A 23,681-nucleotide genomic window follows, 5' to 3' on the forward strand; every position below is an offset into this window, starting at 1 on the left:
GGGTGTCTCAACCAAAGAGATCTCACAATGTATAGATACTTTACTCACAGGAGGACTTAGAGATCACTGTCTTAGTTGTGAAACAATTATCAAGCTTAATAACCATCCTTCTCAGCACAAGGCAGGCTGAAGATCAAATCAGAAGGGAAAAATCAGTGTAAGTCTCAAACTTCTGGCAGCAAACAAAAAGAGACATGACAGCGAATAGCAAAGAAAAGAGAAAATACTAAAAACCCAAAAAGTAATCTGTGCAATTAGTGATACTCTAACATTCTTTTGCAAAGCCAGATAAGAAGCTTTGCATCAAGTTTCTGTGACATATACCAACTCACTGAGTTTCCAGGATCCAACTTTCAACACACTTAGGATAAGATCAACCCTCGAATACTTGTCCATGAAAACTTCTCCCAGAAGTCAAAATGCACAGGTGCCACCCTTTCTCACCTTCACCGGAGGGGTGGCTCCCGTTCCAGAGTGCCTTCGGATCTGGCAGCCATTCTGGTTGGGCCTCTGTGGCTTGTTGTTCAGCTGGGGCTTCTTCACAGTGCCTCCATGGTCATTTCTCACAGAATCAACCTTCTCAGCTGTGGTTTTGCTTAAAAGCTAATTAAGACAGATGAAAGAGATTAATTCTCTTCCCAAAGCAAGTATATCATTTAGAGGAAGTCCCCTCCTATTTCCAGCTTCCTAACTTATTTAAGATGATAATTCTAAATAGTACAGTTCTTTCTAAATAAAACTTACCACAGAGCTGTTGGCATCTGGTAGGAACTGTCCAAACTCTGACAACAGATCTTCCTGATTTTTAAAAAGACGAGCCACCTGGGCATACACCTCCTGCTCGGTCAATGCTGGAGTGTAGTTTCCTCCAGCTTCCTTGGCATTTCGCTGCTCTTTCTGACAGGAAATTGCAAATAGGAAGATACCATATTAGAGGGCCACTGTTTCGAATGACTCCCCTTTACACACTTTCTGGGATGTCTGAGAGGAGCTCTGTATGTTATCTACTTGGGCTGTAGTTAAGAAAAAAGTCTATGTTCTTAGCACTGTTTTAACTGCAAGCTTTTAAGTTGAGAAATGAGTAGAAGGTGGTGACTGACAATTTTTTTAAACTACAACGGGGGCGGGGCACCTGGGTAGCTCAGTCAGTTAAGTGTGTGACTCTTGATTTCAGCTCAGGTCATGATCTCATGGTTCATGGGTTTGAGCCCTGCATGGAGCTCTGTGCTGACAGTGGGGAGGCTGCTTGGGATTCTCTCTCTCCCTCTCTCTGCCGCTTTCCCCTCCATCTATCTCAAAACAAATAAAAAAAAACTTAAAAAAAAAAAAACAAAAACAAAATCTAGGACAGGGCACCTGGCTGGCTAGATCAGAAGAGCATGCAACTCTTGATCTCAGGGTCATGAGTTTGATCCCCATGCTGAGTGAAGAGATTACTTAAATACATAAATAAACTTAAAAAAACAAAAAAACTAGGACAGTATATGTGAATGCTCAGGGGACCACTACCAACCAATAAAACACAAAACCTTAGAGAAATGTCTCCTACTGCAGATGAACTACACTATGTAAACCACCCTCTTACTGTCCAGATAATAAGCATCCCTTTCACAGTGCAGTAACTTAAAAATCCTGTCTTGCTATTACAAGGCAATTAAAGTCAGGCACATCAAATTGGCTTTATAAACACACATCAGTTTCTAACCTGTTGACTTCCAGTAGTAATTAGGGGACATAATAATGGGTATTCAAGTTCTTCTCAGCCCAGATGCCCTCGGCACGTGACCTGGTTAAGAAAGGCTGAAAGGGCAACACTCATACCTGATATGTGTGCAAAATCTCCAGGAACGCTTTGTAGATGTCTGGTTGGCCCTGGAACCTGTTCTTGATTTTATTAACATAGTTGATGGCGTGATTAAACTCCACAGGCTGATTGTTCTGCAAGGATGGGGCCGTTCCCAATGAGATTGTCACTGGTGTATGAGGCTGGACAGGTGGAGAACGCGGGGATGCATATGGTGGGAGAGGGGGAGTCTGCTGACTGGCTGGAGTATGTGCTTGTAGTTGGGAAGGCTAAAAAGAAGAAAGTCATTATTCTCCTCAGGAACACAGATGGTCTGACATAGGAAAGAAAAGGTCAAACTAAAGAGAAAGTGTCTAATCAACATATGTCCTTTATTTACTCTGGCCAGGCCATTTAGCCCAACTGAAATCACACTGGGCAGGGGTGGGGAGAGTAGAGAGTTCACACATTTTAATACAGATATTTCAGTCTCAAATTTTCTAAATGCAACCTTAAAAATGGCGACATCTCCAATTACAGGGGAGAATATTTTCTAATGCAGTGTTTAAGCTCACTCAACAGGTGCAAACAGAATAGGAAAAAAAAAAAAAAACCAACCTCACTCTCCATAAATCTTTAATGTCAAAAGACAATTGTTGCAGAAGCTCCACATAAAAACCTTCTAAACCACCTCTGTCCAGTAGAACTGAGATGATGGAAGTGTTCTTTATTTGCACTGTCCTGTACAATAGCCACCAAGCCACATGAGGCTACTGAGTACTTAAAATGTAGCTGGTACAACTGAGAAACTGAATTTATTTTATATTTTAATTAGTTTAAACAGTCACATGTGGCTAGTGGCTACTATATCAGACAATACAGATGCAGACCAAGAACATACCCCCTGCCATCATCACCTCCATCAATAGGATCTTCTGCTTAGCCTGATATGACCTAATTTGATAAATGGAGTGACTTTTATAAAAATGAGGACCATAAAGGCAGTAGCATAATCTGATCACAGGATGACCATTTCTGCCTGTGCTGTCAAAGTACTACCGTACAAATAAAGTTGCTGTTGGGATGCTCATGGGTTCACTATGCAGGAGGTGGGGACAAAAAGAATCCTTGTAGGTTGCTAATGTGTTGATTTAAACAGATATCGAAGTACGTGGAAGGTAAATGTGAACCATCTTCTAGGGATGTGACTATAGCATCTTCTCTAATAAAATCACTGCAACTGATGTCTCTGAGACTTAAATAAAAGGGAAATGTCCAAGGAGGGTGCTTTCTAGGGATGTATTTTACATGAGGTAAAGTTCCCAAGTGCTCACCTTGCTGACTTTGGCAGGTGGGGGCTGAGGAGCTGGCTGGGCAGGAGCTGGGGCTGACTGGGCTGAAGGCTGGGAAGGATGTTGGGGTGGTGGCTGAGGCTGGGGCTGGATGCCATGGGTAGGGATCTGATGAACCTGGCCAGGAGTTGTCACGTTCACCATGTCATTGGTTTGCACCTCAATCTTGTAGCCAGGGGGCAAGAAGGTATTGAAGCCCATAATCAGGTCGGGGTGGCCTTTGAACAGCTGGGACACACGACTAATCACTCCTGGAGTGTCAATGCTGATTAAAAACAAAACAAAACAAAACAACAACAAAACACATATACACACATGGAAAAAAAAAAACCCACAAAAATTAAAGTGGCAAGCTTGACCAACACCATAGTAAGAAAAAAATTCACATTCCACTAGGTTCTCTGAACAGTAAGACAGGTAAAAATCAACCTGTGTATTACAAAATCAACAAAACACAAAGAACTCTCAAATTCCAAAGCCATTTTAGCCTCATATTCAATGAGACTTGGTCACAATTTTGAACAGAATATACATTCATGATAATGGTCCTATCTAAAGCTGCTATTCCCATACAAGATCCACCCTCTGACACACCAGTATCAATCATTATGTGTCTACATTTTTCATGGGTTACTCTAACAGTTAACCATGCCAGAATATTAGTGTATCCTAAAATGACTCAAAGAGCTGGTAGCCTAATCATTACCAGTCTACTTCCCTAGACTGAGAAAAATTTTAGTTATGAAAAATTTACCAATATGGAGGCTACAAAGGTCTGGAGCCCATCGTTTTCATCAATAAAGCAATCCATAAATAAAAGCATGACTCTAAAAATTAACCCCCCCCAAAGGAGGCATCCTTTATCTTTCAGCATATGAGAATAAGCCATATCCTCCCTCCAAAATTAACATTTCAAGTGCAAAGCTTGAATACAACCACATATATCTTTTACCTCTGAGATTTAAATTCCTTCATGATGTCAAGGAAATCATTGTAGACCTGAGGCTGACTACCAAACTGCAGCTTCACCTGGTCAAGATAGGACAGCGCATCCTCCACCTGAGGCAGGGATAAATCTCAAGGTTATGAAAAGAAAATAAGCCAAGAATTTTTAACAAAACAAATGATTTATGCCTAAATAAAATTAACGCAGTAAATGAAAGAAAAATATCTAGTAAATGTACATGAAAATATTAAAAGTTAGCATGGACGTCAATAATAAAACCTGAGCCTAAAATAAAAATCAACTCATAAAGTCTGTAGCCTTGTGTTAAATAATTCTGGGGAGGGTGATTTAGTGAAAAATCATCACGTTAATATTATTCACTTATTCATTCGTTTATTCATTTCACAAATATCTACTAAGCTAAAAACATACCACGCCAGGCCCAACGTGAGACACTAATGAGTCAATGACAAACAGGCCACAAGTCTCTGCTCTATAGAAGTTCATTCTCATCTAGTTGGGAATCCTAATACACTGGGGTAGGTAGGTGGTCACCGAATGCCCAGAGAGCACATGGGGAGGGCACCTCTGCACTAAGAAAAACCCACGGGGACAGAAGGGAAGGCGGCCCCAAGAAGTGATGCCTAAACTGAGTCCTAAGAATGAGTACAAGCCAGCAAAAGTGAAGACAGTGAAGATCTACAAAGAGAGTCAGAGAAAGCAGCATGAGCAATATCCCAGACAGGACATCATCTGGTACACTGGGAAAACTGAAAACACTTTAGTTTGGCTGAAGGATCTGTGCTGAAGAGGAGCAATGGTGGCAGCAAGAGGTGACAAAAGAGGAGACAAGAGAGGAAGCAGGACCTAGATCCCAAAAGGCCTTGTAAATCTTATTGAAAAGCAGTTTAGATTTTAACATCTGCATGTTAGTGTACTCAATTTGGCTACAGAGTTGACAGTGAATTGGTGTAAAAGAAGGATATACTGAAAGGAGGCAGGACAACCAATTGTGTGAACAACAGTGGCTTGAATTATAGTACCAACCAAAGGAATAGAGAACAGGACAAACTCAAAAGCTTTTTAGGAGGTAGAAGTGACAGGGTTTGGGGACTGACTGGATATGGGAGATAAGGGAGAGGGAATATTCACTAAATTATAAATTATTTGGCCATTCACAAAGAGGAAAAAAGACTGAAGGTCTTTCTAGTTAGGAGTCTGATTTAGGACAACTTAATTTTTAGTTACTCAGGAGACATCCAAGGAAACTACTTACTAGGTGTTTCCTATATACTCTGGGGATTATTTAAATTGTACAAAATATCGAGTTTGGGGAAGTTTCAGAAATAAACATGATTTGGTAAGTCCTACTCTTGTGATATATTGTAAAATAGAACATTTATGTTCAAATAAGCCACTAAATGGTATTTCAAGAGTTGCCCAAACTTCCATTATGGGAAGCTCCATTATGGGTACCATTATGCCATGGTTAATCAGAGTATTTCAGTGTTGCTAGAGCTCAATTTGTATACTTTGTCAATGCCCACTCTAATTTTATGTTGGTTTTTCTGTACCTTAGAAATAACACAACAATTTTTGTTGAAATTCAATGGACTATTTAATTCATATTCAGAACGTTCCATATTGAAATGTTACCTTAAGGACCAAACTGATCAACATAAAACTCATTAAGTTTGCAAAAGAAACAAAGACTGTGGGTGGCTCAGTAAACTGAGCGCCCAGCTTCAGCTCAGGTCATGATCTCAGAGTTTGTGGGTTCGAGCCCCATGTCAGGCTCTGTGCTGACAGCTTAGAGCCTGGAGCCTGCTTTTGATTCTGTGTCTCCCTCTCTGCTCCTCCCCCGCTCATGCTCTGTCTCTGTCTCTCTCTCCTTTAAAAATGAATAAAAACATTTAAAAAAAGAAAAGAAACAAAGACTTTGGAAGATATGTACAAATAGCATTCACCACGACATGACAAAGGAGAAATTATCAAAAATAGCATGACCGGGCACCTGGGTGTCTCAGTCCATTAAGCGTCCCACTCTTGATTTAGAGTCAGGTCATGATCTCACGGTAGTGAGTTTGAGCCCTGCGTTGGGCTCTGCACTGACAGCGTGGAGCCTGCTTAAGATTCTCTCTCTCCCGGGGCGCCTCAGTGGCTCGGTTGGTCAAGCATCCGACTTCAGCTCAGGTCATGATCTCACGGTTTGTGAGTTCGAGCCCCACGTCGGGGTCTGTGCTGACAGCTCAGAGACTGGAGCCTGCTTCGGATTCTGTGTCTCCTCCTCTCTCTGCCCCTCCCATGCTCATGCTCTGTCTCTGTCTCTCAATAATAAATAAATGTGTTTTTTTTTTTTTTTTAACGTTTACTTATTTTTGAGACAGAGAGAGACAGAGCATGAATGGGGGAGTGTCAGAGAGAGGGAGACACAGAATCTGAAACAGGCTCCAGGCTCCGAGCTGTCAGCACAGAGCCCGACGCGGGACTCGAACTCACGGACCGCGAGATCATGACCTGAGCTGAAGTCGGCTGCCTAACCGAATGAGCCACCCAGGCACCCCAATAAATAAATGTTTAAAAAAAAAAAAAAAAAAGATACTCTCTCCCTCTGCCCCTCTCCTGCTCACACTCTCTCTCAAAAAATAAAAATAAACACAAAATTTTGAATAAAAAAATAAACAAAGCACGCTATGGCATAAGAATAATTACTATAGAGAGAGAAAAACTGCAAAACCTGAATGAAAGAAATTATATGTGATGTGTTTATGTCTGGTCACAGTGAACCGATGTGAACTAATTTACTGTTTAAATTAGTTATAATTCTATGCTTAAAAACATCCAGCAGGATGGGGCACCTGGGTGGCTCAGTCGGTTAAACGTCCAACTCTTGATTTCGGCTCAGGTCACGATCTCACGGTTCGCGAGATCGAATCCTGCACGCTGAGCTCTTTGCTGACACTGCAAAGCCTGCTTGAGACTCGCTCTCTCCCTCTCTCTTCCCCTTCCCTGGCTCGCACGTGCTCTCTCAAAATAAATAAATGAACATTAAAAAACAAAAAACATCCAGCATGACAATCACATTATAAATGAACTATTTGCATGTAAGAATAGTGAGGAAATTGTCTCATTGCCTAGAAGTATAGATCAACTCTTTATAATATGCAGCTCTGGGAACCACAACTTAGAAGAAAACAACCCAGAGGTAGCCCTTCAGAAGCTACAGATTTAGGAAAGCACTTAGGGAGGCTTCTAGGCTGTGGGTGCATTTTCTTGGCTCACTTCCACAGGCATTTATCATTGAGGTCCCTACCCTCTGGAAGTTCACAATCTTGGGGAAGACAAACACAAACAATTGTAAAGAGAACTTGCTAGAGATGTGCCAAACATCTATGCTGCTAACATTCAACAAGTAGCTAAATCACACCAAATATGCCTCAAATTATTCAAATCCTCCTTGTCATCAACCTGCCAAAGACAGACAAGAAAGTATAGACAATGCTGATGCTTGAAATAACCTAAGTATTTTCACTGAACACTTCCTTATTATAGAATATAAACGGTTTATTGAAGTTGATTCGAATGCTTGTAAAGCATTTTAAGACTTATCCAAAAATGGCAGGCAATGTGGGAATACTGAATGAAGCTACATGGAGGCACAGAAGGCATGTTACCTCTCCTCGTCAGAAGGGAAATTCAACAAGTTATTGCGCACAGGAATTATACCCAAGAGCAAGAAGAGAAAGAGCACAAAGTCCTGCTTCTTGTCTGCCCATGACTCACTCTATCTATAACCCCAACTCCAAAGCCCTTTCTTGCTTTCTTGACAGTTTCTGTAAAACAGACAAAGCACAATCTATATACTTATACCCAAGTGAGGGAGGTGAGTAAAATCAGTGTTGTGCTTTGACAGGATTGGCTGAAAAAGGATATACAAATATATATTTTTGTTAGTTTCATAGCACGTTTGGAAGCTCTTTTGCAACATTAGGATATTAACTGCTGAACACAGTATTAATATGGAATTAAATCATACCAATACAACTTTAAAAAATATTTTCAGGACTTTGTGAAGCGCGAAATTCACAGCAATAATACAGTTTGGTACACAGCCATCACTCTACAAGCAGTCAACCATCAATATATTACACAAATTTTCCCAAAGACAGAGCCGAGAGTGAAGTTTCAGGCCCAAATAATTTGTACTCTCTTTAAAGACTATGCTTAAGTATGGTCAACTCTTCATTACTTAAGCTAATACAGACAAAGTAAATTTTACAAAATCCCTCTATATAGCTTAACTTTGGTATGCTTTATATTTATGTAGCATTTAATTTCCTTAGGCCAATATTAAACAAGTTCCTGAGGACCCAAACAAATGAGGGCAGGAATCGGGGAGAACTAGATAAAGTACCAAGGAAAACAGAAGGCTGAAATGTTTGCTACACATGGATGTGTTCTTCAAGGGCATAGTGTTCATTCCTACCTGGAAGCTATTTAATTATGCTAATATGACCACATAAAGACCCAACATCTTATCTCTTTATAGTTCTTCAATTCTGTATTTCCTGCACTTGATTTTAAATTTTATGTAAATGTAAAATTAGAAAAATTGAAATCTGGAACATTTGCTGCAACAATCACATACTTTGAAAAGTAACACTCAAGGAAGCACAGAGAGAGGGTTAGCTGGGAACACAAGCTTCACTTCTCCACAGATGCCTCATGAATTTCAAAAGCACTGAAAACCTACAGCACATACTCAGCAGAACAGATGAAAACACTGACACTTCATTCACAATTCTAGTCTTCCCCAATCTTTATAAAGGTTCCCAAAAAAGGAGCATGTGTTTTACTAACGATGGACTTGAAGATGACAGCCCATTCAGCTATTTATAAACAGGGATAAAAAGATTAAATCCTAAGATAATACTGGACCCAGTTACCGTACAGTACGGCAGCCAACCATGTGTATGCTCAATAAAACCTTATGCCATGCTAAGAACTAAGAGTTCAAAAGGAGGTATCTAAAAAATGGACTTTGTTTATTTCGTATGAAAACAGTCCCTCAATCCTGGACACGTCTGAGTACTACGTCTGAGCATTCATACATTCCAAAAACATTTCTTGAATATATTCTCTGGATCAGGCACTGATCCTAAGATGGGAAATCTAAGTAGGTCTCAAAACAGAAACAAAGTAAAACTTCTTGTAATTCAATCCCTCATCTAGCATGTTAAAAGTTATGTCACTACTAATAGGCTGAAGCCAGTGCTTCCTGCTGAGAGAGAAAACTTTTTAATGGAAGAAGAGGAGCTGAATATCACCTTAAGCCTCTGAAACTGCTGCTGTCCCTGCACTGGTGCAACTGGTGGGGCTGGATGAGCATGACTCTGGACCACCTGGCCTCCGTGGGGCTGCACAGCTGTTGGGTGATGATGGCTGCTGTGAACCGCTGCGATGGCGGGCCCGTGACTGCCAGAGCTCTGTGGCACTGCTGAAACCTGGGGTGGACAAAATGCAGACAAGAAACTTCAAGGCTTCTGCATTCTTCCCCAGATGCATCTAAAAGTCATGCATGCATATCTTTGCACACACAAAGATAATTACAGATCTTCCTTGACTAAATCCATTTTAAGTTGAAAATATCCTAAGTTGAAAATGCATTTAATACACCTACCCTATTGAACGTCACAGCTTAGCCTACTACCTTAAATGTGCTCAGAACACTGACGGTAGCCACAGTTGGGCAAAATCATCTCACACAAAGCCTGTTTTATAGGAAAGTGTTGAGTATCTCATGTGATATGTTGAATACTATACTAAAAGTGAAAAGCAGAATGCAATGGTCATAAGGGTATAAGCATCTGACTCTTGGGTTTCAGCTCAGGTCATGATCTCACAGGTTCGTGAGTTTGAGCCCCACATGGGACTCTCGGGCTGACAGCACGGAAGCTGCTTGGGATTCTCTGTCTCCCTCTCTCTCTGCCCTTCCCCTGCCTGTGTGTGTGCATGTGCTCTCACTCTCAAAATAAATAAACTTTTTTTTAAAAATCCAGATTTAAAATTCCAAGTATGGTTTCTACTGCACATCACTTTTACACTACCATAAAGTCAAAAAATTGGAAGTCACGCTATCCTAAATAGTGAACTATCTGTAATTAGAAACCCAAAGTTCCCACAAAAGGGAACTGGTGAAATAAATTATAGCCCACCCATATTATAACAGAATTCTCTGCCAAAAATTATATGGCTCAATACTTCTCAAACTATCTATGGCAAAGGACCAGTTTTTTCTTAAATTCCAATCCATCATGGGGCACTACTTTTAATAAAATACTATAAAAATGAATTACTAGAGGGGCACCTGGGTGGCACAGTTGGTTAAGCGTCCGACTTCAACCAGGTCACGATCTCACGGTCCGTGAGTTTGAGCCCCGTGTCGGGCTCTGGGCTAATGGCTCAGAGCCTGGAGCCTGTTTCCGATTCTGTGTCTCCCTCTCTCTCTGCCCCTCCCCCGTTCATGCTCTCTCTCTGTCCCAAAAATAAATAAACGTTGAAAAAAAAAAATTTTTAAAATGAATTACTAGAGAAGTGAAATAAAAAAATACATAAGCTCAAAATTTTCATTACATTTTACAGATATATTACAAAATTACTGTGTCCAAATCGCTAAGTTTCTAAACATTCTCAATTTCTATACTTATGTCATTATAGACTAGTAAGAAAGTATACGCATCAACCATCTGTGGACCACACTTGGAACAGCACTGATACAGATGCATAGATTTTAACATTATAAAATGTTCACAATCCATAAGTTGAATGTATTCATGTGTTGTACACAGTCTTAAACTTAAATATTTCTTAGAAAGCACATTAAAAAGCAGTATCTAAAAATCAATAAAAAGATTTTAAACCTTAGATGATGAACATACAGCAAAACGTTAGCATTTTATCTTGTGGTGGGATTAGAGAAGATTTTATTTTGCTTATCCTTATTTGCTACTTTTATCCCTATTTGTTTATTTTGTTTATCCTCATTTGCTAAACAAAACTTTCTTCCAAACTGTTAGTGGTTTGGCCTCAAACATAATTATTTTCTATTCTTTCTCTCATCCTCTTGTAAGATCAGAGTGAAATAAAGCCCAAGCTCCTTTCCTTCCATTTCTATTGCAGAAAATGCTACATAAAATTTCCAAAGCTTTTTTCATTTTCCTATTTCAGAACTGTTAATCACCACAGAAGACAACTAAGGACAAGATACCTGATTTGCCATGTCTCCACAATAAGGAGTCTAAACAACCTGAGACTTCGTCTCAACAATGGAAGTTGTATACCACAACTTAAGAGAGGATGTTTCCCCCCTCACCCAGACCCCATAAATTTATAAGGATTCCCCTAGACAGAGGGGAGGGTGGGAGACAGATGACTACTTACAAATCCACACAAACAATACAATACACATTAGGAGTAAAAAGACACTATTTAGACAATTCTAAATGCTCTAATATGTCTCCTGCAAGAAGGGTTATTATTCTGAGCTTCTATATTCCAACATGCATGTTTTGAACAGTTTTTTAAAAGAGTATTAATTGGAGCTTATAAACACTTGAGATGACAGGTTTTATGTGAGCACATTATAGTTTCTAGCATGTGAATATATGTGATCATCCCAAGTGTAGGAAATAGTCCCAAGGAAAACAAGCAGCCTTTCTTTCTTCTAAGACCAAACCTAAAGATTCGATTTGTAGCAGTCCTCTGACTGCAGTCCTCAGCCCCATATGAGGGCATGACACTGCTTCAAGGGGGACTCCTGAGAAAGAATGACACCTAAGGACTCACCATCACCTACTTCACCTGGATTTCCATCTTCTTTGTTTTCTTATACTAAATTCTGAGAAATTTATGGAATTATGAATTGTTAGGTCAAAATGGAATTAAAGATTCTGACACAAACTGTCAAATTGCTCTCAAGAAAGATTACACCAATTTATGTTCCCTGTACCAGCCATATTGTTCTAAAAGTCACTAATGAGTTAGGCTGAATAACACCTCTCTCTCCAGACCAGTTAAATAAATTATGGTTCAGACTGACCTAGAATGGAGGAATATAAATGCAGTGATTTTTTAAAAAATTACTTAAATCTACACATATGTATTCAAGTGGAAAGTTGTCCGCTATATGTTAAATGAAAAGAGCAAATAGCAGAACAATGTATACTGTATCATACAAATTATGTAAAAAGAAGTGTATCCAGATAGGCAGGCAGGTAAATACAGATACGCTTGTATATGCATACAGTTTTGGACACCCAAGAAATGCACAAATCAGTTAAAGCCTGAAAAGTCAGAGGAAGAAGTCATCTTAGATCTTTAAAAAAAATAAATAAATAAATAACCACGGTGATATTTACTTTCATAATTAAAAAGGGCAAAACCCAAATTCCTTCCATTTCCACAAAACAGAGTAAACACAAAAGAGATGAAAGATCATCATCGGCCAGGACATCGACGAAAGGAATATACAATGCTGGTGGAAATATAAATTGGTACAACTCTGAAAAACAATTTGACATTACCTGCTAAAGGTGAAGTCGCTCACACTCTATGACCCAGCAATCCCTCTCTCTCCTAGATACCCAAGAAAGTCTTCTTCATGTGCCCTCAAACCTACTGAGCGGTCTGCAAGATAAGAAGGAGTTTGCACCAGAATGTAAACCAACTATTTCACTAATAAGTACACTGTTTAATTCAGCTGTCTTTTTTTCCCCCATGGCAAGGGTTTTTTTAATTAAAAAAAAGTAGCACATTGATTTAAATTCTGATGCAAGCTTATCTTGTCATGGATTGCCACCATGAGCACCACTGCACTAGGAGAAATACCTAAAATCAGCCATACAGCACCTTTAAAACAATGAAAATCTGGAACAGCCTGATTGTGCAGCAACAGAAAAATGGATAAATGGAATATATTCATGTAATTAATAACAGTAAAAATGACTCAATTATTTACACACAGAAATACAGGTAAGTCTTGGGAACCACACTGAGAGAAAAAAAGTGAGTTAAAGAATATAGGGGTGCCTGTCTGGCTCAGTGGAAAGGGTATGTGACTCTTGATCTCAGGGTTGTGAGTTCGAATCCCAAGTTGGGTGTGGAGATTACTTAAAAATAAAACCTTAAAAAAAAAAGAAGAAGAAAATATATGTTTTCATTTACATAACATTCAAAAATACCAAACTAAACAATTTTATTGTCTAGCGGTATAAACAAAAGGATTTAGGGGCACTTAGCTGGCTTAGTCAGTGGTGCATGCAACTCTTGATCTTGGGGTTGTGAGTTTAAGCCCCAGGTAGGGTACAGAGATTACTTAAAAACACTTAAAAAATAAAAATAATTTTAAAAAGTCTGTGAGGTAGGTACACAAGTATACATTATTTTTGTTATTTGTTACATCTTACTTACACATATACCATAAATATGTACATGTAACTGAATGCTTGGTAAACAATTTTTTTAATTGGATGAAATCACCAATGTTCCTCCCTTACACCTAGTCCCTTGGTAGGCTCCAGTTTACCTGATAGCTGGGTGTCACAGAGTACTGAATTCCCGTGGCTGACTGCATGGTCTCAGACACTGCTTCATATACAGGAGGGGCAGGGGCAAGTACCCGGTGCTGGTGAGGAAAAGCCTCTGTGCTACCAGGGATCCGACGCTGCTGGGCCGCATACACCGGTGACTCCTGGTCATCCAAACGTCGCTTCATTCTGTGCTCATGCTCAGTGATGCACTACAAAACCTGCAGAAACCAAAAACATTGACATGCAAACCAAATTCACACTCCAATGTGATGTACACAACTTAGATGGAGAGTCAGATGCTCTTCCGGCTGAGCCACCCAGGTGCCCCTGATGTGTACAACTTAGGACAAGTCGCCCAAATTTATTATAAGCTCAACTCCCAGAACCAACTGTCTATTCCATGCTGGAGATGTGATCACTGGCTAGTTTAAGTGCACGACTGCACACACAGCCCCCACAGTAGATAGTGTTCCATAACCAAAAGACAGAAATGTAAATAATCACATAGTCTGAATTTGGGACTACACAGTTGAAAAATAACCTCCAATTTAAAAAGACAAAAGTATACCTTTCTTTTCTTTATTCTCTAGTTTTCTCCTCAAATGCCATCATTCCTAATATTAATTACATGTTTACATGCTACAAAAACATTCAAGTGCTTCTTCGTAACTCCACTCAAAACCTAGTACTATAATTGTGGTCTAATTTTTAAAATATCAATTGTTTAACAATTAAATGGTATCATGAGAGAGCACCAGGCCTGGAGTAAGAGGACAATGGTGCTAGACTTGCTAATTTAAGGGGCTATGTACATTTCAACAACTTCCTCATTCCATGTGAGTTTGTTTCTCCAACTACAAAATGAGAAGGTTGGAAAAGATCATTTCTAAGATTTCTTCTGACTCTAACAATCCTTAACACTGAGGAGATTCCAGAGTCCCTTGTTAATATTCCTCTGTGGAAGGACCCTTTCTTTCCTACAGGATACAAACAGTCTAATAATATTCTGGCTGGGAATCCAGTCTGTTCTTCTCAGGGCTTTCCCAACATCTATAAGCTTCTTCTAGGTAGGGTCCTTTCAACTTTGTCTGCATTGCCCACAGTCCTCTCACAGACACTCAAATACTGACCGTGCAGAGGGAAAGAATAACAATAATAGTTAACATAATAATAGCATATCTGGATTGCCTGGGTGGCTCAGTCGGTTAAGAGTCCAATTCTTGGCTTCAGTTTGGGTCATGATCTCACAGCCACAGAACTAAGCTCCTCATCAGGCTCTGCACCAACAGCACAGAGCCTGCTTGAGATTCTCTCTCTCCCCCTCTCTCTGCCCCTGCCCTGCTCATGTTCTCTCTCTCCCAAAGTAAATAAACTTAAAAAAATAGCATATAATGAAACCCAAGGACCATTCTACACAGTTTACAAATATTATCATAATCCCCACAACAACCCTATAAGCAAGGTGCTATTATTCTCTATTTTGTGAAAGAAGAAACTGAAATACAAAGATTAAGTAAACTGCTCAAGGCTGCACAGCTAACAGGCAAAGCTGGAATAGCAATTTGCCAAATCTGCCTCCAGAGCCTGAATTCTTACCCACTTCACTATCTCCTATCTCTCACAGAAGAAGAAATAAAGGAGGAAGAGTCCCTTTACTTATTTAAGACACACATGCACTGAGCAACTTCAGCTTTCTTTAACCTCTCCCACACTAGGCTCATTCATCCTTTTTTTTCAGCCTCAACCCAACAGAGTAAGAAAGCTTTTGAGGCATTCATTTATTCAATTAGCAAATTCAGGGAGCATATATGAAGGTGTTAGGTGCCCTATAAAAGCTTAGAAACTAGTTGGGAAGACCACATACAGCCTCACTAGTAATCAAAGAAATATAAAGTAAAATGATAACTTACCCCAAAGCAACAGGCAAAAATTAAAAGAAAATGATGATACTGAGTGTGGGTAAGGGTATAGGGAAATACTACTGGTAGAAGTTTTAAAATTGGACTGTTTGGTTGGCAACTTGCGGCATTCACTAAATTTTTAAATTAAATTTAAAATGGGCAGGGGCACATGGGTGGCTCAGTCGGTTAAGTGCCCAACTTTGGCCCAGGTCATGCTCTAATGGTGTGAGTTCAAGCCCCACATTGGGCTCTGTGCTGACAGATCAGAGCCTGGCGCCTGCTTCAGATTCTGTGTCTGTCTGTCTGTCTGTCTCTCTCTCTCCCTCTCTCTCTCTGCCCCTCCCCAGCTCACACTCTGTTTCTCTCTCTCTCTCTCAAAAATAAACATTAAAAAAAAACATTAAATTTAAAATGGGCACACCCTCTCACCTAGCAATTCTACTTCTAAGTATCTTATACATCTGCCAAGTATATTTACTAGAGCAAAGTAAGAAAAATCTAAATATCTATCAATACTGAATAAACTTGATACATTGATATTAGGAAAACCATGTAGCAATTAGAAAGACTGGGGTTCCTCTATAAAGAAAACCCTCCAAAACATACTATTAAGTGAAAAGAACAAGCTACAGAATATATACAGTGTGATCTCAACACCCACACACTATGTACTCTTAAGATTTGTGCATTTTATTGCAAATTTCGCATCAGAAGGAAAAAGCTATAAACAAATACTAAACTCTAGATAAGGACACGCATATTCCAGTAACTAGGTAAAAATGTACTAATGTTTGAAACTTACTTTGAAATACATCAAGAAATTAGTTTGGATTAATAGATGGAGGACTGGACAGATGGCTATATGGCAAAGTAAGTACTGTAAAAACAGTAATGTAAAATCTAAGCAGTGTGTACATGGGTGTTCCCTATAAAATTCTATCAACTTTGCTGTATATTTGAAATTGTTCTTAATACGATGTTAGGAGAAAAGGCTAACAATACAAACCAACTCATAAGTGCTACAAGTAAGTACTACAAATTTGGAAAGGAGTAGACATGTGTATACTCGGAAAAAAAAAAACAACTCTACAGAGAAGGTAAATATTTGGTTATGTCTTGAATATTAAGGATGAATTGAGGCATAGCAGGTATACAGGATGAGATTAAAATATTACAGTAATTTGGTACTTACAAGTATAAAGAGCTATTTACAGTCTTTGCCAATTCATTTATTCCACAAATAATTCCTGACAATCTACACGTGCCAGACCCTTTGCTTCCTGCTGGGGCACCAGCACTGAATAGGGCAGATTTCCCTGCCCCACAACAACCAAGTCTTCCAAACAGGACAGGTACAAGTTAGTGTGCTCCTCCCCACAGTCCTGTCAGATGGGTATACCCAGAACACGATTTAGAAGGAAACTGATACACAAAGAAATTAAGTGATTTGTTCAAGGTCACACGGCAAGAGGCTAAACTTTCCTTGGAATATGTGATCAATCTGGAGTAGAAATACTGGACAGACAATAGTAACCTGCTTGCAGAGAGGGACAGTGAAATTCCAGACTATAAAGTATTCGAATGCCAATAATGGAGCCACAAGAGTCAGACACAAAGCTACTTTCAAGCCCTGCTTCAGCTGACATGATTTTCATCTGCCACTTTGGTCTCCAACTGTTCCAGATTTGGGGCTTACACTGTTATCAGAACTCCAGTCTATGAAGACAGAATTTAAACAAGGAAAAGCACTTTGAGAGATAGAAACTAGTGAAGACAGACTAATGTGAACAAACAATGGCAGCAGAACACTAAAAAGTCATCTGGCCATGTGTTACAATAAAAAGTGGGAATAGCTCCGTATCATCACGCAAAGAAATTGTAACACCCAAATAAAGCAAGGAGAGCAGGGTAACTGTGATACTGCAAGGCGGTCTTCTGGGAAAGGGTAGAACAACTGGGGAGAGCGAATGTGTCACATTTTAGACAAATTTAAGAAAGGCAGAGGTAAAAGCTAACCCTTTCTGAATGATAAAAATAAAAAAACATTTTTCCAGTTCTACAACCAAAAATGTCTTCATTCACAGTAAAAAGTTGGCCTCCTAGAAACCCAGACAGTTCTCCATGATTATTTAAATCCAAATGAAAAATCCAACTTTAAAGAATCTTATCTTTTCACTTAGATTAAATTTCACAAATTAGTTTAAAGAGAAACAACAGAATTATTTTAGCCAAGATAAGCTCAAAGTAGGAAAGTGTATGGAACAAACCAAACTACCCTATTCCGGAGGCTTTTAAGTATACAAAACTTTCTTTTTGAAATTTTTAAATATATGGTTGACCCTTTAGTGTCTCTTAATTTTGTATTGTTATCTTGAATTAGACACATTTTTAAGTTCCTTTATTTATGTAATAATGAAAAAAATCCTCTGAAATTATTCTCTTATTGATGGTCAGCATCACGTAAAATCACATTAAAATGTGATGGTCAGCATCATGTAAAATCACATTAAAATGTAAAATTTATTTACATCAATAAATACTGTGGAAAAATGTAAAGTTTCTTTTTAAAAGCAAAGAAATTTGTATCAAAGCATAAAGTGAAATGTAATTACACTCTTCGATCTCCTGCAATTGCCCCCAGTCTACTTCAAAACCTATCCAAATCCAGTTCTGGATTTAAATCTGCTGGGAAATAAAAAGTATCCCAGAATAAATGAAAAAGGCAACCTATTTAGATTTCCCATTTTACACAGAAATTAACAACCCATCCTTTTTTTTTTTTTAATTTTTTAAAAATGTTTATTTATTTTTGACAGAGAGAGAGAGAGACATAGCATGAGTGGGGAGGGGCAGAGAGAGAGGGAGACACAGAATCTGAAGCAGGCTTCAGGCTCTGAGCTGTCAGCACAGAGCCCGAGGTGGGGCTTGAACTCACAGACCGCAAGATCATGACCTGAGCCGAAGTCGGACACTCAACTGACTGAGCCACTCAGGCACCCCAACAACCCATTCTTAACACACTACACATCTAATACCCAAGCCTCCCCAAACTCAGTCTTACATTCTTCTTCTAATGATGTGGGCCTCAACCAGGAGAGTTTGCCCCTGGGGCACATTTGGCAATGTCAGAAGACATTTTTGGTTGTCACAGTTAAGGCATCTCATGAATTCCCAAACATGCTACAATGCACAGGATAACCCTCCACAACAAAGAATTATTCGGCCAAAATATTAATAGTGCCAAGTTGAGAAACCTGGATCTAATTAATGACAACATCATTTGGCACATACCTTTTATGAGCTTTGGTGGAATTATGTCATACTGTGGTATGACAATTTTTACCAAGGTAGCTCAGGATAGTCATCTTGGTTGTGCAAAAGATATCGTTGCTTTTATAACATGTGATTCGCCTTGAACCCTCGGGTGTATCAGAAAAAACGTATTTACCATTTGAACGAAAAGCAACTTTATTAGAAACCTCAGTAAGAATTTAAATAGCAAATCCAAATTTTTATTCCCTATTTTCCTGGTTTTGAAGATATAAATATCTCAACTAGGCAATATCCTTTAAAGTGCAACTGATTAGTCATCAACTATCATGCATGAAGTTGGAACACAGTCATTCTGTAAATCTGTAAATTTTGATTCCAGATACATCTCTAATAAAGTTCTAGCTTATCATCACTAATGCTACAGAATGACATCTTTTTTCTTTTCTTTCATACTTTGAAAATTAAAATTTTTAATTTTGTTGAAGAGGGGACAATCATGTTTTTTGTTCCATAACTGCAAGCATTCTCAGTTTTAGGCTACTAAATACCAATTAGAATGATCAATCCAGAGGTGCCTGGGTGGCTCAGTTGGTTAAGCACTGGACTCTTGATTTCAGCTCAGGTTCTCACAGTTCATGAGTTCAAGCCCCACGCTGGGCTCTGTGCTGACAGTGTGGACTCTGCTTGGGATTCGCTTTCTCTCTCTCTCTCTCAAAATAAATAAACATTAAAAAAAAAAAAAAAAAAGGGCACCTGGGTGGCTCAGTTGGTTAAATGTCTAACTCTCAATTTTGGCTTGGGTCATGATCTCATGGTTCATGAGTCTGAGCCCAGCACTGAGCTCTGCACTGACGGTGCGGAGCCTGCTTGGGATTCTCTTTCCCTCTCTCTCTGCCCCTTCTCCCCACACCTCTCTCTCTTTAAAATAAATTAAAAAAACTTTTTTAATGCTCAATCCAATGATGTGTTTTCATTTCTATATCCTGTTTCCTTCCAATCACCTCTGTATACCTGCCTTTAGCATGTGTCCACTTACAAGTTAGTTTTGGTGCATGAACATCCTAGAAGAATACACTTGTATACCCTTTAAGCAGACTGAAATAGCTTTGATTCATGTTGAAATGTTGTGTTTCAAAGTCCTTCCTGCTGAACTACCTGGATGAGGACATCATTATTTATTCCCCCCCCCCCCCAAAATACATTGTGCACTCATAAGGTCTTCAGTCTGAGAAAATTCATCATATTGTCATCTAAAGACTACGCAGTTTGCAAACTGGCTCCCAATCAATTTCACCATCATCATCCCAGTCTAGCCTGCTGTCTGCTGGACTGTATCTATCCACTAGCTCCTCCAGTTGCTGCGTAATATCTTCCTCTGTTAGTTTTCCTCTCTTTGCCATTACAGGGGGGGAAAAATTCTGAACTACCAAATATATTTACCAATAGCTTTAAAAAGTTGTAAAATAGTATAAGAAATGGTCATATATCCTTCACTCAGATTCTCCAAATGCTAACATCTTACAGAATGTTTAAGATGGCATCTCCCAATTCTTGTAGACTCTCTTGAAAGATGCTGTAATGCTTCAGGCAGAGCAGTAAGAAAACTGAAGTGTAATAGTGACGATTTATTTTACCACTGCATTATCTTTCTAGGCAATGCTATCAGTCTTCCCTTTTCTTATCATTTTAATCTTTTTTTTTTTTTTAACTTTTAAGGTTTATTTATTTTTGAGAGAGAGAGAGAGAATGAGAGGCAGAGAGACACAGAATCCGAAGCAGGATCCAGGCTCTGAGCTGTTAGCACAGAGCCTGACATGGGGCTCGAACTCAGAGAGCAAGATCATGACCCGAGCTGAAGTCAGAAGCCCAACTGACTGAGCCACCCAGGCGCCCCTTAGTCTTTTTAAGCATAGTTAGGAATATCTGATGAGCAATGATGAAATACTTCCTAAGATGATGTAATACCAAAATGTCTCAAGCTATAGAAAAATGAAGATCATTAAGATCCCATAATATAGGTTGGAATTATAAATGGTAATAGCTAAAATGAGTTTATTACATTAAAAAGAAAGTAAGTAAATTCTGTTTGTTTGTTTGCTTATGTTGATGTTTATTCACTTTTGGGGAGAGAGACACAGCATTAACAGGGAGGGGCAGAGAGAGAGGGAGACACAGAATCTGAAGCAGGTTCCAGGCTCTGAGCTGTCAGCACAAAGCTCAACACAAACCAGGAACCATGAGACCATGACCTGAGCTGAAGCTGGATGCCCAACCAACAGAGCCACCCAGGTGCCCCTCTCTTTCTTCTTTTAAAGACCTATATAATAAAGAATAAAACTCATGAAATATAAATCTTTACAAGCAGTTAGCACTGCTCAAAAAGAAACTCAAAGGGGCACCTGGGTAGCTACGTTGGTTAAGCATCTGACTTCGGCTCAGGTCATTATCTCATGGTTTGTGAATTCAAGCCCCATGTTGGGCTCTGTGCTGACAGCCCAGAGCCTGGAGCCTATTTCGGATTCTGTGTCTCCCTCTCTCTCTGCCCTCCCCCCACCCCCACCACTTGCACTCTGTCTCTCTCTCAAATATAAATACATATTTTTAATTTTTTTTAATGTTTATTTTATTTTTGAGAGACAGACAGATTCTGTAGGCAAAAAATGACCAAGAAACTTTAGTTCAACTCAAAATGTATTAAAAACTGCATCAATGTTAACTTTTCAATCTAGCTCACTGTACTAGTTTTGTAAGATGCATTAGGGAGATCTGGATGAACGCTACATGACAACTTTTTTTTTTTTAGTGCTTATTTATTTTTTTTTTTTAATTTTTTTTCCCAACGTTTATTTATTTTTGGGACAGAGAGAGACAGAGCATGAACGGGGGAGGGGCAGAGAGAGAGGAAGACACAGAATCGGAAACAGGCTCCAGGCTCTGAGCCATCAGCCCAGAGCCTGACGCGGGGCTCGAACTCACGGACCGCGAGATCGTGACCTGGCTGAAGTCGGACGCTTAACCGACTGCGCCACCCAGGCGCCCCAGTGCTTATTTATTTTTGAGAGAGAGAATGAGAATGAGCAGGGGAAGGGCAGAGAGAGATGGAGACAGAATCTGAAGCAGAGTCCAGGAGCTGAGCTGTCAGCACAGAGCCCAACGTGGGGCTCAAACTCAAAAGCTGTGACATCATGACCTAACCAAAGTTCAAGACACTTAATGGGCTGAGCCACCAAGGCACCCCTATACGACAATTCTTTGTATTACTTTTGCAACTTCTTTTGAAGTCTAAAATTATTTCAAAATAAAAAGTTTAAAAAAATTTAAGCATTAACAGTAGAATATGAAAGAAGGAAATCATCCTGTGTCTCTGTCTAAAGGACACATTTAGTTTATGTGACAAGTTTTGTATAAATTAGCAGAGAATGGTATAAAACAACAGATTGAGTTTAACAGAAGGTAACTAGCTAAAGAAAGCATTGCAGGGGCACCTAGGTGGCTCAACTGGTTAAGTGTCCAACTGTGGCTCAGGTCATATTCTCACGGTTCATGGGTTTGGGCCCCACGTCGGGCTCTGTGCTAACAGCTCAGAGCCTGTTTCAGATTCTGTGCCTCCCCCTCTACCTGCCCCTTGTGCTCTCTCTCCTTCTCAAAAACAAATAAACATTAAAAAAAAAAAAAAAAAAAAAGGAAGCACTGTAAAGAATAGGACTGGAGACAGTTAAAGGGATAAGTAGGGGTAGGTAGATGTGTCACTTACCTCATCCTTCCTTTATCCTATTAGCTATAGGTGTGCCCCCACACAAGCACGGGCACATATACACCTTTAACCAGCTTTGTATCCTCCACTGTGCGTAGCATACGGTCTGGTCTATGGCGGAAATCAAATCATTCACTCATTCATTCATGCATGCACCCTCTAATATTTGAGTACATACTATGTGTCAGGTGTTGCTCTAGAGGCTGGGGATATAGCAGTAAACCAAACAAAAATCTCCTCCCTCACAAAATGTATATTTTAGTGGCAGAAAAGACAATATACCAAGTGCTCAGAATACTAGACAGTGGCAAGCACTAAGAAGAAAAAGAAGAGAAGGGTTTTTGAAATTTTACATACAAATGACCAAAGAATACCTCACTGATAAGGTAACTTTTGAGTAAAGGAAATGAAGACCTAGCCATGTAGAAATCAGCGAGGAAGCATCGTATGTGGAAGGAACAGGAAATGCAAAGACCCTGATGCATACATGTGCTTGATAGTTTCCAAGAACAGCAAAAAGGCTGTGTAACTGGAGCAGAATGGAGGAAAGACAGACTGGTAGCAAATGAATCAGAGAGGTAATGGGCGGTGGGGAGGACAGTAGGTAGGGAGCATATGTATTTGTTCTCAGAGGTCATAAGGACTCGAGCTTAATAATCAGACTGAAATGGGAAGCCATTGGTGGCTTTGAAGCAGAAAAATGTCATGGTCTGAGTTAAAAGAAGTTTTAAAAGACTCACTTGGGGAGCACCTGTGTGGCTCAGTTGGTTAAGTGTCCAACTCTTCCACTCAGGTCATGATCTCACGGTTCGTTATTTCGAGCCCCCAGTCCGACTCTGAGATGACAGTACGGAGCCTCCTTGGGATTCTCTCTCTCTCTCTCTCTCTCTCTCCCCTCCCCTCCCCTCCCCTCCCCTGCTTACATTCTCTCTCAAAAGAAAAAAATAAATAAACTTTAAAAAGTAAATAAATAAAAGACTCACTTGGATTGCTGTGCTAAGACCAGACTGAAAAGAGGCAATAACTAAGCAAGAGAGAACAATTAAGGTAACTGAAATAATTCAAGCTAGAGATGTAGTTGCATT

At 39.5% G+C, this 23,681-nt stretch overlaps 1 protein-coding gene across 3 annotated transcripts in view; it reads right to left on the reverse strand.

The window, feature by feature from the left end:
- SIN3A (SIN3 transcription regulator family member A) overlaps positions 1 to 23,681 on the reverse strand; it is a 75,006-nt gene that overhangs the window by 40,869 nt on the left and 10,456 nt on the right. For 2 of the 3 annotated variants that reach the window (XM_040493304.1, XM_040493303.1), the window contains exons 2-8: positions 13,665 to 13,886; positions 9,409 to 9,585; positions 4,088 to 4,194; positions 3,118 to 3,400; positions 1,822 to 2,073; positions 745 to 897; positions 445 to 603 (exon numbers count right to left, since the gene is read on the reverse strand). In XM_040493304.1, coding sequence (XP_040349238.1) covers positions 445 to 603; positions 745 to 897; positions 1,822 to 2,073; positions 3,118 to 3,400; positions 4,088 to 4,194; positions 9,409 to 9,585; positions 13,665 to 13,853 — 1,320 coding nt within the window. In that variant the 5' untranslated portion in view covers positions 13,854 to 13,886. Of the gene's footprint in view, positions 1 to 444; positions 604 to 744; positions 898 to 1,821; positions 2,074 to 3,117; positions 3,401 to 4,087; positions 4,195 to 9,408; positions 9,586 to 12,663; positions 12,782 to 13,664; positions 13,887 to 23,681 lie in introns of those variants that run through there. The other variant, XM_040493305.1, reaches the window with a different exon arrangement.

This window comes from Herpailurus yagouaroundi, unplaced genomic scaffold (genome assembly GCF_014898765.1).
Source record: "Herpailurus yagouaroundi ecotype Mexico unplaced genomic scaffold, PumYag 184, whole genome shotgun sequence".
NCBI lineage: Eukaryota > Metazoa > Chordata > Mammalia > Carnivora > Felidae > Herpailurus > Herpailurus yagouaroundi.